This window comes from Podarcis vaucheri (assembly GCF_965113315.1).
Source record: "Podarcis vaucheri genome assembly, chromosome: 1".
Lineage (NCBI taxonomy): Eukaryota > Metazoa > Chordata > Lepidosauria > Squamata > Lacertidae > Podarcis > Podarcis vaucheri.
In genome coordinates, this window is record NC_138759.1 from 94,480,309 (window position 1) to 94,499,431 (window position 19,123).

The 19,123-nt window shown below is 45.3% G+C and overlaps 1 protein-coding gene across 3 annotated transcripts in view; it reads left to right on the forward strand.

The window, feature by feature from the left end:
• PDIA5 (protein disulfide isomerase family A member 5) overlaps window positions 1–19,123 on the forward strand; it is a 149,135-nt gene that overhangs the window by 77,681 nt on the left and 52,331 nt on the right. For all 3 annotated transcript variants that reach the window (XM_082235531.1, XM_082235530.1, XM_082235532.1), the window contains exon 11: window positions 4,583–4,719. In XM_082235531.1, the coding sequence (XP_082091657.1) occupies window positions 4,583–4,719 (137 nt within the window). The remainder of the gene's footprint in view (window positions 1–4,582; window positions 4,720–19,123) is intronic.

Below are 19,123 nucleotides of genomic sequence, written 5' to 3' on the forward strand. Positions count from 1 at the left end.
GATCTCCGGCGGGCTAGGGACAAAGATGAGAGCTGTTTCCTAGTTCTGCTGGATCTCTCAGCGGCGTTTGATACCATCAACCATAACATCCTTCTGGACCGTCTTGAGGGGCTGGGAGCTGGGGGCACTGTCATACAGTGGTTCTGCTCCTTCCTCCTGGGCCGTGTTCAGAAAGTGGTGGGGGGGGATGAGTGCTCAGACCCCTGGGCTCTCACTTGTGGGGGTGCCTCAGGGTTCTGTCCTCTCCCCCATGCTTTTTAACATCTACATGCAGCCGCTGGGAGAGATCATCAGGGGGTTTGGGCTGTTTGTTCATCAGTATGCGGATGATACCCAGCTCTATCTCTCTTTTAAATCATAACCAGTGAAGGCGGTGAAGGTCCTGTGTGAGTGTCTGGAGGCGGTTGGAGGATGGATGGCGGCTAACAGATTGAGGTTGAATCCTGACAAGACAGAAGTACTGTTTTGGGGGGACAGGAGGCAGGCAGGTGTGGAGGATTCCCTGGTCCTGAATAGGGTAAATGTGCCCCTGAAGGACCAGGTGCGCAGCCTGGGAGTCATTTTGGACTCACAGCTGTCCATGGAGGCATAGGTCAAATCTGTGTCCAGGGCAGCTGTTTACCAGCTCACCTGGTACGTAGGCTGAGACCCTATCTGCCTGCGGACTGCCTCACAAGAGTGGTGCATGCTCTGGTTATCTCCCGTTTGGACTACTGCAATGCGCTCTACATGGGGCTACCTTTGAAGGTGACTCGGAAACTACAACTAATCCAGAATGCGGCAGCTAGACTGGTGACTGGGAGTGGCCACCGAGACCATATAACACCGGTCTTGAAAGACCTACATTGGCTCCCAGTACGTTTCCGAGCACAATTCAAAGTGTTGGTGCTGGCCTTTAAAGCCCTAAACAGCCTCGGTCCAGTATACCTGAAGGAGCGTCTCCACCCCCATCGTTCTGCCCGGACACTGAGGTCCAGCACCGAGGGCCTTCTTGCGGTTCCCTTAGTGCGAGAACCCAAGTTACAGGGAACCAGGCAGAGGGCCTTCTCAGTAGTGGTGCCCTCCCTGTGGAACACCCTCCCACCAGATGTCAAAGAGAACAACAACTACCAGGCTTTTAGAAGATATCTGAAGGCAGCCCTGTTTAGGGAGGCTTTTAATGTTTGAGATTATTACAGTATTTGATATTTCTTGGAAGCCGCCCAGAGTGGCTGGGGAAGCCCAGCCAGATGGGCGGGGTATAAATAATAAATTATTGTTGTTGTTGTTGTTGTTATTATTATTATTATTATTATTATTATTATTATTATTAATTTCATTGTGTGCTTTGCTCCACAAGGTATGAGCCACTGAAGTCCATCGATGGGTTTTGTGTACTGCCTGCGCTGGCTGCCCCTGTGGCTTGACACGTCTACATATTTGGTTTCCTGTCTGTCTTTCTTTGGGACTGTTTTCTCTGCAGGCTCATGGAGAATAGTTTATTGTGATCTGGACTGTGTAGGCAGATCTGCTGTGGTGGGGTAGGGATGGGGGTGTTGGACAATGGTAATGCTACTACTTTGAAAAAGAATTTATATAAAGTACTCAGAGCTCTTCATATGCATCCTTTTGCTTATCCTAATAATGTCCTGCAGTAGAGGCTGTTGTTGCTATTCCCAAACTAGAGACTGGAGAGTAGAGGTGAGAGTGAGAAGACAGTGAAGTTGACTTAGGCAACTCCAAGAGTTCCTGTTTGTATGGACACATCTAGTTCATAGCTCATGTTCTTAACTGTTATGTTGTAATGTTTCGGCAGCATCACAATCTTTTGATCCCTCACAAATCATTGGGTGGATAGTTATGGAATCTTTCCTAATTTAATCATGCTCTCATCTTTTGCTTTTCCACCTCTCATTTTGCGAAAATGTACATGGACATCCCTAGGTGTTTGCAGTCTTGCCTTGTGCACTTCTAGGTATAGCCACGAAGGAACAAACGTATGTAGCTGTTGAATCCATGTAAATAGGTTGCTAAATTGTCAGTGGAAACAGTGATTATTGTACCTGTGGAGACTGCACGTCCTAGGATACTGGGAGCGCAGGGCGGGGGGTATGTGTCCATTAACCAATTGTTTGGCTAAAGAGCTTTGTAGATGGGATGAGGCAGGTATTTAACAGAGCTGGAGGCGTCATGGTTCAGTGACATTGTATGGCATTCGGGCTGCTGTCTCTTACAGTGGAATACTCAGCACATTGAGTACCTACTGTGTGGATCAAGGAAGGAAATTTTGCCCTTAGAATTAGTGTCGCTCTTGGTCTGTTAAGAAAGCAGCACCCGCGAGCGGAAGAGAGATAGCATTTCTCTCACCGCCCCTTAGCAATGATGTGTGCCTTCATCACCTGTACCTTTTCTCTTTGCCTTTTGGCTCTGCGTGGAGGCCCTTATCTCTTGGCTACCACATGGGAAACAGTGTCTGGAGCCCCCCTCCCCTTTTCTTCCCTCCAATCTGCCTACATTATAGTCTGATAATCCCTGCAATATGCAGTGCTTTTATATCAGTGCTGCAACAGCTACTGAAGGCAAAGCAGAACAGCTGTGGACTCTTCCCAGTGATAATCTCTGCTAACAAGCCACTCTGGGCTTTGGCTGATATTTCAGTCGTCCAGAGCTAAAGACAGCTGTTTGTCCTCAATTAATTTCCAATGCACACTTAATAATTTCCCAGAAGGCAAAGTGATGCAGCCGCTTTTCTTCCCTCCCCTAAAAGAAATCAATATGCTTCGGGGGGTGGGGTGGGGAGAGGAATTCTTATTCAGAAGCCGTGCTTTAGTTGGAAGCTGTCCATAATTGAGGTTGCAGTTATAATTTGTATACAGTGTAAGACCCGCACATAGGCATAGTAATGAATTACTCAAAGGAGTCTGTAATATGGGGTAGTCCAGTGCTCTGTGGCAGTGACTCAAGAAGGCCTGGAAAGTGTAATTGAATAATGGGGCAACATATGTAGGCACTATATGGGAAATAATAAACCTAATTAAAAAGAACAACAGGAACAAATAACATTTCCAATTAATTCAGCCTCCTGTTAGAGGCTGATAGTGGGGGGGGGAGAGGGGTGGTTCTTTTTTTTAATAACACTTTTATCAGCCCTGATTCTCAAAGGACTTGTGAACACAGAATCTCTGTTTATTTCATTGGGGCACCTGCCTTATTACTGCATGTGAGTGGCGTGAAAAACCAAGAATTTGTGATGATTGTGCTCTGAAGGTGCAAAAGGCAGACTGATAACTGATTTCCCTTTTGCAAGAAAGCTGAAGATATGAAATTCCTGAATTCAAAATACAATTGGGATTGGCAGGGGGTGGGAAGTGGCCAAACACCACAGGTTTCTGTTGTCCTCCTGCATACTTTTCAAGTCCAGCTGCATTTTTTCTGTCTCCAAAAAGCACCCTTCCTTGGGGACAGATATAAAGGGAAAGGAGAAAAGGCAGCTCCAAGGCTGCTTTACCTCATTTTATTTGTTTTGTATAACAAGATCTTTATATAGCGTAATCAGAAGAATTAATGACTCCTTGCGAGAGGGGGCAGTCCCTGCCTTCTTAAAGTACTTCTAGTGATTTGAAGGAACTAATACTCTTTGAACAATTTTATTGTAAACGGCCCGAACCACTTGTGCACAATTGGAATCCTAAAATTGCCGAGGATCATAGAATCATAGAATCATAGAATCATAGAGTTGGAAGAGACCACAAGGGCCATCGAGTCCAACCCCCTGCCAAGCAGGAAACAATGCTGCGGTTCTGACTGAAAACATGAAATTGAATTGCCAGGAAAGTTTTGGAAATCCAACCTAGAAATCAGCAGCAGCTCTGATAATAACGTGAAGTCCACTAGCCACATTGAGTAGTAGGTACTCCATGTGCTTAGTATTTTACTGTAAGAGACAGAAGGTAAACAATACTGAGTAAACAAACACATTTTTTTCAAGTGTTTAAAGGGAGAGGCATCTTTGTGACTCATCAGAGTTCTAGAACTTGGGGGCAAAATAAGTACCGTAGTTTGAGTGTAAGCTGGAGGGTACTCCATTTGATGTCTTTAATTTTGGTGGCACTACACTGGTAGGATAAAACTCTTCAATGGTATTTAATATTCAAAGACCCATTATTATTATTTTATATTGACAAAGCAAACAGTGTTGTCCTGTACCTTAATTTTATTTCATTATCTTTAACCTTAATTGGGTTATGCAAAGCCTTCAGTATTTGTTCCTTTTGTTACAACTCATCATAAATTTAAGATCATAGCAGCAAGGGTGGGGAAATGATGGGAGGAATTCAGCATTCCACTGTTGCTGTTGTTCCATCAGTGCAAGCATTTTGGGTGACCAGGCATAACAATCTCCCCTTTCCTCTCACCCACCCCCGCAAACTGTTCTGCCATTGGGGTGGGTGGGCATAGGGAGTAGCTACCCTCTTAGCATAGGTAACCTCTTCATCAAGTTAGCACATACAGAATAATTTTAATTTCTTAAGATCCAGTTCGCGAAGGCAGCTGCTATTTTTCTCCTTGTAGCATCTTCTAAATTTTACCTGTTTGTTTCTAGTCCTCAGCCACCTAAGCCACAGGCCCCAGAGACTCCCTGGTCAGAAGAAGATAATGCTGTTTATCACCTAACAGATGATGACTTTGACAAGTTCACCAAGGAGCATCCTTCTGTTTTAGTGATGTTCTACGCACCATGTGAGTCTGCATTTTTTTTTTTTTTGTTTATTGTTCACCAATATATTGAGAGATGATCTGGTTCACATAGTGTACCTAGACTCTTGAGTAAGCTTAGATGTCATGGAATAAGATGAGGGGACCTCTTGTGGATCAGGAATTGGTTAAGCTGCAGGGAGCATAGAGCAGGAATAAATGGACAGTGATAGAGTTAGAAAAGGTTCTGAAAACGGCAACCAAAATGATCAAGGGGTCGGAGTAACTCCTCCATGAAGCAAGGTTGCAGCATTTGGGATATTTTTTTTTACTTTTGAGAAAAGGTAAGTAAGAGGTGCTGCATGATAAAAGTTTGTAAAATTATGCCTGGCATAGAGAAAGTGGATAGAGAGAGGGTTTTTTGTCTCTGCCTCTGAGAACAAACATCAGAACTCATGGACATCCAATGAAGCTGAATGTTGGAATATTCAGGGCAGACAGAAGAAAGTAGCTATTTATGCAACACATAGTTAAACCACGGACCTCGTTGCCACAGGAGGCAGTGGTGGCCACTAACTCAGATGGCTTTCAAAGAGGATTAGGGAAATTCATGGAAAACAAGTCTACCAGTGACTGCGAGCCATGGTGGCTATGATCTGCCTCCATGGTGGGATGCAGTATGCTTCTGAATACCAGTTGCTGGAAACCCCAGGAGGGGGAGCATGTTATTGTGCTTGGGTCCTGTGTGCAGTTTTCCCATAGGCAGGTTCTCACAGGTTGGCCCCTGTGAGAAGAGGATGCCGAACCAGATGGGCCATTTGCCTGATCCAGCAGGCTTTCCTGGTGACTGAATCCAGGGTTGCGAGGAACCTTAGAAACTATAGCTTCCCAATCCTGCTATGAATGTTCATGGCAGTATCCGTGCGATAGATTCTATGGTTTGGCCCTATGATGGGACAAGCTGCAAGCATTCTGTACTCATGTTTCCCATGTGTCTACGAATGAAAAAAAGGAAAGATGTAGACGTTAAATGTTTTAGCACTGCAGCAGGAAAACAAACCACTCAATTCAGAACCCAGTTTATTTTGTCAAACAGCTTGAAGGTGTCAAGCAAATTAATTCGGTTTCTCTCTGTTATGCTAGATTTGCATCCATATGTTTAGGGTATATTTTTATATACAGGAGAACATTCAAATACACCATCCCCTGAAGTGCTACAGACCAAATAAAGGATTACCACTTGATCCTACTGAATAGATAAAATGGTTTTCAGTTCATTCAGGTTTCGCTAAATGATTGTCTAAATGATTAGCTTTGCTGTGCTATGTTAATACCCCCTTTTAAACTAAATATAGATTCAATGAATTATTGGGCACATTTTATGTCCAATTATGCCATCCTCGTGACATAAGGATGGAGGATGACCCTGTGGAGGTTATCGTATTTCATAGTGATCCCATTTTGAAGATGAGAGGGGGCCTAGGCTCATCATGACTTTGCAAGCCCACTCAGCCAGAATGCTTGTTTATGAATCAGGATTTCAGCTCAGACTGCCTGTGGCAAATCCAGTTCTTTTATGCAGTACAGCACACTAAAAAGCTTTTATGGAACTTTGGACACTAACCGTTGTAGCTTCTGAGTTGCAGAGAACAAAATTCCACTGAATGGATTACTCCTGTGGACCAAAGAGAGATTCCCCCTTCCCTTTTTCAGCCCCTGGAACCAAAAAAATATTTGCTCCAGAGGGTTGGAGGGCTCTCTGGAACAGCATGGGAGGTGTTGTGGTCTGCAGGGGAAACTGGCACATATCTCCTCCTGCTGCTTGTTCTGAGCCATGAACGGAAGGAGTCCTGCCATTTGCAGAACAGCAGGTTTGGATTCAATCCAATGTCTTCCTTTTAAAAAAACACACATTTAGAACATTTTTTTGCTGATGGCAAGGATAATAGCTAGTGATTACTAAACAGGCAGATTTCACTGCTGCCAGGATGCAGAAGCACTTTTCTACTAGGAATCCCCTGCAGGCAACATTAAGTGAAGGTGAATATGCAAGTTAATTAACAGAAGACAGCTATCATAAACAGTTATCTCCATGATTAAAAGGTCTTCTCCAGACACTTTTTATATTTACTAATGGAGTCACCTTAAAAATATAAGTAGATAAGATTCTTCCATGAAAGCAATGCAGCAAAGACAAGGAGCTTATTCATATTTCTTTCATCCTTGGGACACCTGAAAGATTGCAAACTTACTAGCTCGAGAACAGCAAAAATCAAACCAAAGCCAAGAGTGCTTCATGTACACTGAAGTGTGCATCTAATTTGTTTTTTTTTAATGGGAATTTTGATATGAGATTTGCAACACTGACTTGGAGTTAGTAACCTGGCTTTCGCAGCCGATAAAACTAGTATACAGTTGCATTGTGTTTACACACTACAGATCTTACGTTCATAGAGTGTTCTTTTGGAGAGGAGACAGAATTCTGGTGGTAACCTGATTACAAAGTTGTAGTCAGATGGGCAGAATATTAAGAGTCCATTAGTGCAATGCAATTCGTCTACACACATCAGAACAAACTGTTCTTAGCATAGGTCCAACACATTTTGGTAGCAGAGGAAGAAAATTAGAATGACTCCCCTGGTGGTAAAAGATACCATAATACACTGTGTAGTGTGCTATTTGCTCTCCTTGAATGTTTGCCCAGCTCAGGGAACAGATTTGGGGGTAACTCACCTTGACTTAATGGTAAAGCAGGGCCATTTTCTGAAATGAAATATACTTCATGGCACATGGAGGATTTCTCCAGTGGTAAGATTCAGCACATACTTTAAGTTGATGATGCCTTGGTGGTTTGATTAGATGCTGCCATTATTTTTCCATAAAACTTGATTTTCATGTCGTACCCTCGAACAGTGATTCCCAAACCATTTTTCCACCAATGGACATTTGCAAGATTGTTGAGGGACTTGTTGAATCCCTGAATGATTTTCTATCTCTTTTGGCAATTGTAATGAGCTGTGCAAGATGCTGAGTGATTTTTAATTGTATTTTTATTGTTGCTTTTATTTCTTATATTGTATTTTATTACCATTTAAATTCTATGGAATTCCACTGGTAGCATTTGCACATCACAGTAAACCGTAACTTATGGTTTGTATCCTTGGGTTACCGCTACTTTCTGTAGCCAAGGTTTGTTCTTGGCTTATGAATTCTAGCTTGTTTGGAGAGCAACATACCATGATCCCTGGTTTGACCATAATGCTAGGTCAGAGACTGTGGTTTGTTTTCCCCAGCAGAAATAGGAAGGAATGAAGCTGACATGATCAGCTCATACACAGTAAACCAGGGGCTATATATACCATGGTGTCCTAATGTGCCCATTGTGACTTTATAGAACTGTAGAATTGTAGAGTTGGAAGAGCCCCAAGGGTCATCTAGTCCAACCCCTTGCAATGCAGGGATCTCAACTAAAGCATACATGACAGATGATCATATAACCTCAGCTTTAAAACTTCCAAGGAAGAAGAGTCTGTCATCTCTCATGAGAGTCTGTTTCACTGTCAAGCAGCTCTTACTGTCAGAAGGTTCCTCCTGATGTTTAATCGGAATCTCCTTTCATGTAACTGGAATCCACCGGTTTGGGTTGTGCCCTGTGGAGCAGAAGAAAAGAAGCTTGCTCCATCTTCCATGTGACAGCCCTTTCGATATTTGGAGATGGCTATCTTATCTCCTCTCAGTCTCCTCTTTACCAAGCTTAAAGGTACACAATTCCCTCCATTCTTCCTCTTGGGAAGCAGAGGGAATATTTTTTTAAGGTACCTTTTGTGCTTTCTCCCCCAGAGCATATTATAGGGAGGTGTTTGTGTGTGTTGCAGAATTGTGCTCACATATGTTCCTTTGAGCTCAGTCTGTACCCACCAGAAACACTACAGTAGTGAAAGGAAGGTAGCTCTTGTTTCTAAGACGATTGTGTATTTGTGGGGGTGGGGATTTGATTGAGAGGCAGCACATCAAAGGGTGTGCTGTGTCTGACCCAGTTTCCCCAGTCCTCTGGCGATCTCTTCAGCAAAAGAGCACTTGGCTGTATTTCATTCCCAACGTGATGGTTGTGGGGGGAGGAAGTGTTTGTGACAAGCTAACAGGGCTAAGAGATTTACACTTCCGAGCCTAGTAACCATAATCTATCTGACCAAGTTAATATGGCTGTAAATAAAGTTGCCTGAGGTAGAACAAGCAGATCAGGCAACTGAGGTAGCAAGGCATAGCATGTGAACTTCAGTGGTGCATTGACCATTAGTTTAGTTTTGGTCACCCTGGCCAAGGGGCAGCAGAGCACAAGTTCAGATGCTGTACTGTCCGTAAGTCACCACTTACTAGGTCAGTGAAGCTTGTCGTGGTTTCACACCGTGACTAACAACAGGCACATTCTGTTTCCAAGGCCAAGGAGGAATCACAACAGGATTATTGTTCAGATATAAGTAATAATTGGTGCAATGCTAGTAGTACCTGAACCACTTCTAGGTCTTAAGATCACCCATTTTGATCCAGGAGAAAGTTGCTTTGATTGATTAACGGCTTTGAGGGGTTTTGTTTTATTACAGTCAATATAAATGTTATTAAGTAAACAAACAAATAAGCAAACTTTTCCTGGTGACATTACAATATCTCTGCACAGAAATTCAGTAAGCAGAAGCATGTCTTCAGATGGTTCCAGACAAAAACAACCAACACTAGGGTCTGACCCTAAAATGCAAGGCTTTACTAAATCTTTTTTTCTTTCTTACATGGATCTCCACTCTCTCTAAATCCATGTCAGGAGCACTTCCTCATTTTTACCAAGGAAAAACAAGCGTGTTTCAAATCTACTATCTGAGAGTCTATAAATAGTAGCGATCTTTTTAAAATGCCTTGGAAATGTTTCACTTCAGTGGGGAAGGCTTAAAACATGTGTGAGATGTTATCCTGTAGAGAAAAGATGGAATATCTTGCCCTGAGGTAAATCACGGGTGCATATCCAGATCTATTAACTGCTTGTCAGCAGGCGTTCCCAAGGTGCATCTACATTTACACAAAAGCATTTCTTGCTTAGATCTGGTTACATAAACTGCACTTCACAGCTCTCAAGCATAGCATGCGGTGGGACATTTTAGCATTCGCAAGCTTCTTTGAATATTGGTTGTTTAGATAACATATATTCCCATATGAAATTGTCTCTCCTCAGCATAGCTATGGACAATGCAATTTGCCGCAATTGCAGTGTTAAAATGGGAAGCAGCACTTAAGGGTGCTAAGGGGATTCAAATTGAACTGCTTGGGCTCTTCTCTCTACCACTGCCACCCTTCTCTTTCCATTTGACAAATCAGTTCATCCTGTGACTGGTTTTTACCCCCACAGGGGTAAAATAAATAAATCATTGATTGATTCTCTTCCCCACCTTAGGCACAGAAATGTCTTGGTTCATATGTGCCTGCTTAACCCCCACTGGTTAACATGTGAAGAATGCCAGAGCATAGACCTGATAACCCTTATCCTCAGATCCGAGAGTGTGAGGGTGGATTATGATCATTCACAATGGGAGGGGGGGACCTTTGGTCCATCAGGCGTTATTGGACTCCAGCTCCAGCTGGAGATACTCTCTGCACATACTCAGAAGCTCTTTGCTACATATTCCACTGATGTGTTTCAGCATTGATAATTGGTTCTGGCTCACTCTAAGCCCAATTCAAGCCTTGCTTCTTTCATGCGCTGCTGCCATTTACTTACCTGTATTGTAGGGACAGACTGAAAAACCTTATAGCATTCTTACCTGAGAGGTGGACAAATAAACATCAAATTCTGTATGGGCTGGTTGTATGTGTACTATTTCCACCCAAAACAGTTCTTTACGTTTAAAAAATCACTAATGTATTTTTAATTTTTTCATGGCCAGTAGATTAAGCTAGAGTGAAAACTGGTGGGTTTTGATTGCTAGGGATAGGACCTGGTGAGTGTTTGGCAGGTCAGAGATGGAACCAGTTGAATTTTGGTAGATATGACAAGAGTCTGATGGGCTTTGACTCATCAGGCTAGAGCCTTGTTCATCGGATGTGGATCCCATAGGAGGTAGTTTAACACACACACCACAACTCAGAATTTGTTGTTGTTGTTGTTTAGTCATTTAGTCGTGTCCAACTCTTCGTGACCCCATGGACCAGAGCACACCAGGCACTTCTGTCTTCCACTGCCTCCCGCAGTTTGGTCAAACTCATGTTTGTAGCTTCGAAGGCACTATCCAACCATCTCGTCCTCTGTCGTCCCCTTCTCCTTGTGCCCTCCATCTTTCCCAACATCAGGGTCTTTTCCAGGGAGTCTTCTCTTCTCATGAGGTGGCCAAAGTATTGGAGCCTCAGCTTCAGGATCTGTCCTTCCAGTGAGCACTCAGGGCTGATTTCCTGCAGAATGGATAGGTTTTATCTTCTTGCAGTCCATGGGACTCTCAAGAGTCTCCTCCAGCACCATAATTCAAAAGCACCAATTCTTTGGCGATCAGCCTTCTTTATGGTCCAGCTCTCACTTCCATACAACTCAGAATATCTGATAACAAACACAATGCAAGAGTAAGATGTGCTTGTCTTCACTTGCACACAGGGCCGTCTTAAGCATATCTAGTGCTGTGGTGCAAAGATCCCTCCGCCCCCCCCCAGCAACTCCAAGGGAGGGGGGAAATGTCCTCTGACTCCCCCACCGCCCCAATCCCCGGCGTGGTGGCAGTGATCAAGCAGGAAAACGTGCTGGCAGACATGCTCTCCAGCATCGGGGCGCCTGAGAAGGCAGCTCAGGAAGGCAGTACGCTGCCTTTCGCCAGGCAGCAGGAGGAGGACAACGACCAGGAGCAGGGCCGTCTTTAGCAGATGCAGAGTCTTGGGAGGGAAGCTGTGCGCAACTTCCTTCCTAAGCCTCTGCGGGGATCACTCTCCTCTTGCGCAGGCTTGGGAAGGAAGCTGCACACCCACCAGCCATATAGTTGGCGGGGCGCAGCTGGTGGGCATGCAGGGGAAAGGGAGGCTGCCAGCAAAGCTGCGCAGCTCCCCCACTCGCTAGGGCGCTCCTGAGAGGACGGCACCCTGGCGCAACGAACCACTAAGACCAATGGGAAAGGCGGCTCTGCTTGCACACACACAATGCAGTATCATTCAAAAGAGAAAACAAGTCATAACACACTGGGAAGGGCATTGTAGGTATGGAGGCATCCAGGGTCTTACACAGGGTGATGACTCAAAGAGCTGCAGAGCCATTTGGGTAGATCAGGCCCAGTAATTTCCATGGTGCCCAGCATATTGGACAAACCAGCCATGCAAAGGCCACAGGGTTGCTTTCAACCCTACTCTCTGCCACAAATCAGGGCTTCATTATTACATTTCTCCACACGCTCCCCACCCCCCACACCCGCCACACATATGTAAGAGGATAGGTGTCACAGGGAGAAGAGGTGACCTTTAAGCCCCTTTATAAATCCGGTGATGAAATTGTGGGTAGGAAGGTAGTTAGCAACAGAGCATGTGAGTACATAATTTGTTCTTAAGTGCAAACAATTCATTTGGTGAAATAATAAAGGGATGCATTTTAAGTTGTGGAAATCAAGTGTGCCTTTCTCCCCATCTAGTGGCTGGTCCACAAGAGGTTTGTCAGTGTGCTGTTCATCCTGCATAAGCTATGTGGAGCTCAAATCCCCATGTATTTCCACCAGCAGGAGCATTAACGAAGTTGGCAGGGCTCCCATCAGCAAGTTGAAAAGATTTTGAGCTGTGGGCTTACTGGATGGCATTGAATGTAGATTTATCTAGGTGCTGAGCTTCTGTATCTTATGTTTACTCACAGTACCAGACATACCATGTATACCTGTTGCAAATATAAACGCCATACTAATAATCTGATACTGATAATATATTTCAGGCTTGATTCAAAGCCTTTTATGTTCTGTAGTTATTGCAGACATTTTCAAAGATGTGTCAGTATTTTATTTGCCATTCCCTATAATAGCAAAGTTAAGAAGCTGAATGGCAATCAGATCTGTAGACTGAAGACAACAACAACAATGGACCCAACAAAAAATAGTCCATAACTTATATAATGTTGGTGGCATGAGCTGGTCCTGCCTTTTCTGCTTCCTTTTCCTGGGCTATCTCTTGTTGACACGCTGCTGTGTCCTGGATTTCTCCATTGTTTTAGGATGTAGGAAGCTGCCTTAAACCAATTCCTACCATTATTCCATCTAACCCTGTATTTTCTAGACCGAATGGCAGTGGCTCTGCAGGATTTTAGACAGGATTCTATTCCAGCTTTACCTCAGGATGTGTGGCCCTTTTTATGTGATATACCTCTTTTTTTCTCTGGTGAGGCCTCTCTTCTGTCACCAGGATGGGAAGGGAGATCTAAAGGAAGCAGAAATTGGGCAGAGTTGAGCAAGTGGAAATCCTGACAGAACTACCATATTTTTCGCTCTATAAGACACACTTTTCCCCTCCTAAAAAGTAAGGGGAAATGTGTGTGCGTCTTATGGAGCGATTGCAGGCTGCACAGCTTTCGCACCGATCCCTCTTGCTCTCCTGGCTTCAGGGATAGCTGCCCGAAGCCTTCTGAGCGCAGCAGGAGCGCTCCCGCTGTGCTCAGGAAGCTTCGCATTGCTTTCGCTCCCTCTTGCTCTCCTGGCTTCAGCGAAAGCAATGCGAAGCCTCTTGCTCTCCTGGCTTTGCTTCGCTGGAGAGGCGCTGCGCAGCTTTCCCTTTATGCACAGAGCCCCTTCAGCAAAGCGGAAAAAGAAATGGAAGGGGCTCTGTTTCTCCTGCCGCTTCGCTGATGGGGCGCTGCACAGAGAGGGAGAGCTGCGCAGAGCCCCTTCCATTTCTCCTCCCGCTTTGCTGGAGAGGTGCTGAGCAGAGAGGGAGAGATTTATTTTTTCTTGTTCTCCTCCTCTAAAACTAGGTGCATCTTATGGTCGGGTGCATCTTATACAGCGAAAAATACGGTAGTTGATTGGATATTGCCCATTGTCTGGACTAATCAGATAATGATAAAGTCCACATAGTTATGGAGAGGAAGCATTCTTACTTATTTCATAACCTGAAAAGGCTATTTTAATGCACTTAGGCTCTCATGCAAAATTCAACAGCGTCAGGTTCTTCTAGATTAAAATAATACAAGTTTCTCTTTGTTGTTGTTTTAATGCATAGGAATGATTTACACAGTGGGTTGGTTAACACAAGGCATTCCATTTGCAAGTACTCTTGTTTGAAAGAGAGCACCAAGGTTGCTAAGTGAAATACTCAAAGCAAGCAAATGCCAAAGCTTAATTAAAGATTGAATCACAGAGCAAAGGCACATAGGCATTTTTCTACCACAGTAACAGTCACAAACTAAAAACAGCAGCTATATAAGATAGCTAGTTAGCATGGGCAAGGGGGGCCCGGTAGTAATATCATTTTTGGCAAATGTGTTCCCTGTTGTCCATCTTGTTAAAAGCTTTGTATGTAATAAGCTTTGCATTTTGCAAATAATTCAGCATACTGTAATTGAGCACATTTTGCATATTTTCAGCAGAATTGTAACCCTCAGGCAAGAGTAAACTGTAGAAATCTTAATACAATCTCATTGTGATGTGGATTGTCCATCTACAGCCCATTCTTCCATCATCTGTAATTACCTGTAATTACAAAAAAACAAAACGATATTACTGGGTCTGGCCCATAGTCCTTTGATCCCAGTAACTTAGGTCCCTTTTCACCAGTCACGTACAGTAAAGGCTTAAATATAGGCTCAGAGCAAACAACTTTGTGTACGTCTAACAACCTTGAAGTTGCTCAAGGAAGCTCCAAGTCTGAGGATTTATGGGTTCTGAGATAATCTGAAGTGATTTTTAAAGTACTTTCATATAGGTGGAAAGGTTAGAACTGTTTTGCAATTCATTTCACAAGAAAGACCTCAACTAAAGTCTAGTATACTTTTTATGGATCAGTCCCAGAGGTATAGTTTGAGAAACTAGTTCCAACAAAATGGATTGGTTCCAGACTTAATCATATTTGGTGTAGGGCCACTTGTATGAGTGGGAGCCTGCAATCCTAGCCTCATTTACCTGGGAGTAAGCCCCACTGAATTCAGTAGGACATACTCCTGAGCAGACATGGTTAGGATTGCATTGTAACTCTGACTCCAACCCAGTGTTTCACACTTTGTGTACAAGTATTGTTCACAGTTCACCAGCAGCAACATCCTTCCCATAGTGTATAAGTAATAACTTGGACTATAAGGCAGTGCCCTTGCCTACTTCAACTCTTGAAAGACTTAGGTGAGGATTGTCATCTGGGGGAAAAAATCAATGCACATTTATAGCAAAAGATCATGTAAATAAGGTATGAACATAATAAAAATCTGAACAACTGAGTTATGCAGTAAAACTTGATGGGTTACCTAATCAAATCTATGAGGGTGATAAAAATGGTTTATTATCTCCCTTAATCCATAACTTCTAAGAGTCATATAACCTAAAGCAGTGGAAGTATTAGGTCTGGATAGACAGAGTGCTTTAAGGACTGAGCAGCTATGCTGGATGAAGAATGAGAACATGAGTGTCACTGTTTTTTACTAGAGTTGTAGGCACCTGAAGATTTAATTCTGTGGAGTGTAAATGTCTCCATGCTTCCATGCTTCCTTCGTGATATTATTGATTATATGACACTGAATATTGTGCATGATACCTTGGGCATATTGCATTATTACTTTGGACAGTGCACCACATTCCCCATTTTAAATTATTGAAGCAACTTCCATTTTTAAGTGCTGATCCAGACAGCTCTGCTCAACAGCTGCTTGCACTCCCTGGTCATGAAGAAGCTGGCCCTTTCCCACCATAGGCCAGCAGAGAAGCCTGCTTCACCTCTGCTAGCTGATTGACAGCCGTACATGGGTTCAAATGCCAGGGACTGGGGGCCATATCTTTCCCAGCTGAGATGTGCCTCACCTGGGAACTTTACATTTTCTCTGAGGTGACATATAGAGACAAACTGCTGGCATGTGCCTGGGATAATATCCCTTGGGGAGAGCTTGAGGTAAGAGAGGAGGGGCAAGCCAGATGAAGGGGATGCAACACAGGCAGTTTGTGGATGTTTTGCATGCTAGCCCTTCTCTATCCAGAAGAATTAGAGTTGTGCTATCAGCCAGCCTTCTGGCCTGTTGACGCTGCAGCTGAACACCAGGTCACCTTTCAGTAACCTCTTCCTCGTCCATTTGATTCACATGTGGAGGAGCGTTTCTAAGTAGTACAGCCTGGACCTAAGAGCAGGATGGAACTGATGGTGGTCTGTTTGTTCCTAAAGCTGTTTGAAGATGAAATTGCTTGTATCCACCAGGACCTTAACTCCTCCTCCTCCTCCTCTTCTATGCCACCCTATACCCATAGATCGCAGGGTGGTTCACAACATAAAATTACAATATATTAAAAAATACATAATAAAAGTAAGAACAAAAGCAAATGTCAGGGAACTGACATCGGAGGAAAGGGAAGTGGTAGGGCTCCCAGAGACTGGGAGAGAATCAACAGCCAAAGCAGGGACCAGCAGGGGGAGCGCGGGGTCTCTGGAGGAGGATCTCAGTAATGCTGAGAGAGACGCAGCAGCCCAGGCAGGAAGCAGAAGGGGAGAGAAAGGGGTGAGAGACACTTCGAGCGAAAATAGCGGGGAGGTGTCAGAAGCAACTGCAGGGAGACCTATGCTTCGCCGGAAGCTGTCACGTCGTGAGTCCAGGAGACGCGTTTCCGTTAAGGAACTTCTTTGCTGGAAGCGCTTCCGCAGACAGCCACTGTCGGACTCTACAAGTGACTAGAGCAGACATGTCTGAGGAGCTCTGTCACACACAGAGGTTTGTGGGGTCGCACAAACTCTGAAGGGGCACTATTTTAAGCACAAGCAGCTAATCATCCCCTGACAGCAGTCCGACAGTCTCTGTACGCTGCCTGTGCAGGAGAAGGCATCATGAGCGACCCAGCAGGAGCCGGAGCCGCAGGGGGTGGAGCTGGTCCAAGCTTGGAAGACAGATACCGAGCATTGGAGGTCCAACTTGCGCTGCAGACGGCGAGGCTCGAGGAGAGGAGGGCTCAAGATGCAGACAAGAAGGGGAGAACCACTCAGTTCCCCAGAAAGGTACCAGGATTAGTGCAGAAGTTTGGGGGGGACCCCAAGGATTACCATGCCTTTAGGACTGAAATGCAATATGCCCTGAATGTGCAGTTTGATGAGTTCCCTGATGAGGAATCCCGAGTTGCTTTCGTAATTGGGCATCTTGAGAAGGGAGCGCGAGATTGGGTTCGACCCCTGATGGCAACGCACAACGATATCCTGAAGGACACTATGAAATTCTTTCGTGCAATGGATATCATGTTCTCCAGCGATATTGAGGAGGGGGTAGTGCGCAGACAGCTAATGGCTTGCAAGCAGGGAAGCAGATCTGTCCGTGAGTACTGGACTGAATTTACCATGCTGATTCACAGATTGGGGTGGGATTTATCGGCAGCACCCATTCAGATGCTATTTGAAGAAGGTCTTTCTTCAGCTGTGAAAGACGAGCTGGCCAGGAGCCCCAGGGCGGTGTCTATGGATCAGCTGACCAAATCTGCGCTGACCATTGGAGCGCGCCAGGAGGCAAGAGCCTTGGAGAGGCGGGAAGGGAGAGGGGAACGTTGGAAGGAGTTACGCATTCCAGACATTCCTGAGCCAGCTTTCCCGCCGGCAGAGCCGATGGAAATCGGAACAGCCCGCGCGCGCGCAGTTTCAAAGCCCAGTGAGGGGGCGAAGAAGGAGGGAAAGGGACCCCGGAAATGCTATCTCTGCCAACAGCCAGGCCACTTTGCCAGAGTCTGCCCCCAGAGGAAGGAATGGCAAGGGATGGTGGGAACTGTTGAGGGGGAAGAGCAGGGAGAAACGGAGCAGGTAAAAGCCAACGCCTGGTTGCCAGCAGGGCACTGCAGCCAGGCCAAAGAGCAGTGAAAGTGCCCCTTTCCCAAGTGCCAGTGCCAGAAGCTCCTCGACCTGCTCTAGTGATTGAAGTGTCGCTAGAGTTGCAAAATGGACACCCCCTAAAAATAAAGGCGCTGTTGGACTCAGGCAGCTCCTGCAATTTTATGAGCAAGGAGTTTGCGGCTGAACACCAGATACAGACTATCCCCTTAAGCAACCCCCTGCAGGTGACCACGATCGATGGCAGAGAACTGTTGGGAGGAGGCGTCAGCTTGCAGACCATCCCAATGATAATGAGGGTGGCAAGGCACACAGAACTGATAGCGTTTAATGTGGCCACCTTGGGAGGCGCTCCCATTATTTTGGGAATGAGCTGGCTAGCCCTACATGATCCGCTGGTGGGCTGGCATCAAAGAGTGGTTTCCTTCGGTTCCGCACATTGCTTAGAACACTGCAGGGGGGAAAAGGGGTCAGCAGGGGCCCAAGCCACCCTAGCAGGGACGGAAGTGATGGAGAAGGGGAAGGTGCCATCACAGTATGCTGATCTCAGCGACGTGTTCAGCGAGAAGGAAGCTGACCAACTACCCCCGCATAGGCCCTTTGATTGCCAGATCAATTTACTCCCTGGAGCACAGCTTCCTGTAGGCAGGTTGTATGCCATGTCAGACAGGGAGATGCAGGAGTTGCGAGCGTTCATTGACAAGAACCTGAAGAGAGGCTTCATCAGAGAGTCCAAGGCAGCGGGGGGTAGCCCAGTGTTTTTTGTGGATAAAAAGAACACGGACAAGCCGAGACTGGTATGTGACTTTCGGGCCCTAAATGCAGTGACAGAGCCGGTGGCTTTTCCTATGCCCAGGATTGATGATATTTTGACCAGGGTGCGAAAAGGAAAGATTTTTACAAAGCTGGACCTAAGGGGGGCGTACAACCTGATACGTATAAGGAAAGGGGATGAATGGAAGACCACCATGTTCACCCCTTTGGGGGCATTTGAATATCTCGTTATGCCTTTTGGATTACAAGCAGGCTCCGCGTGTTTTCAAGCCTTTATGAACCATGTACTGGGGCCTTTGCTCTACAAGAATTGCGTGGCCTTCTTAGATGACGTGTTGGTGTATTCGGAGAATGAGGAGCAACATGTGAGAGACGTCAGAGAAGTGTTGAGCAGGCTGCAAGCCAACAGACTGTGGGTGAAACTGGAGAAGTGTCAGTTTCATACCAAGGAGGTGGAATTCCTGGGGTACCGCTTGTCAGACAAGGGGTTGGCCATGGACCCCGGCAAGGTTCAAGCGGTGCTGGAATGGAAAACCCCCAAGACTAAGAAGGATGTGCAGAGGTTCCTAGGGTTTGGAAACTTTTATCGTAAGTTCATCCGAAACTTCGCTCACCTGACGGCGCCCATCACGGACTGTCTCAGCAGCAAAAAGAAGTTTGTTTGGACGGGGGAGGCGGAGCGAGCGTTTGA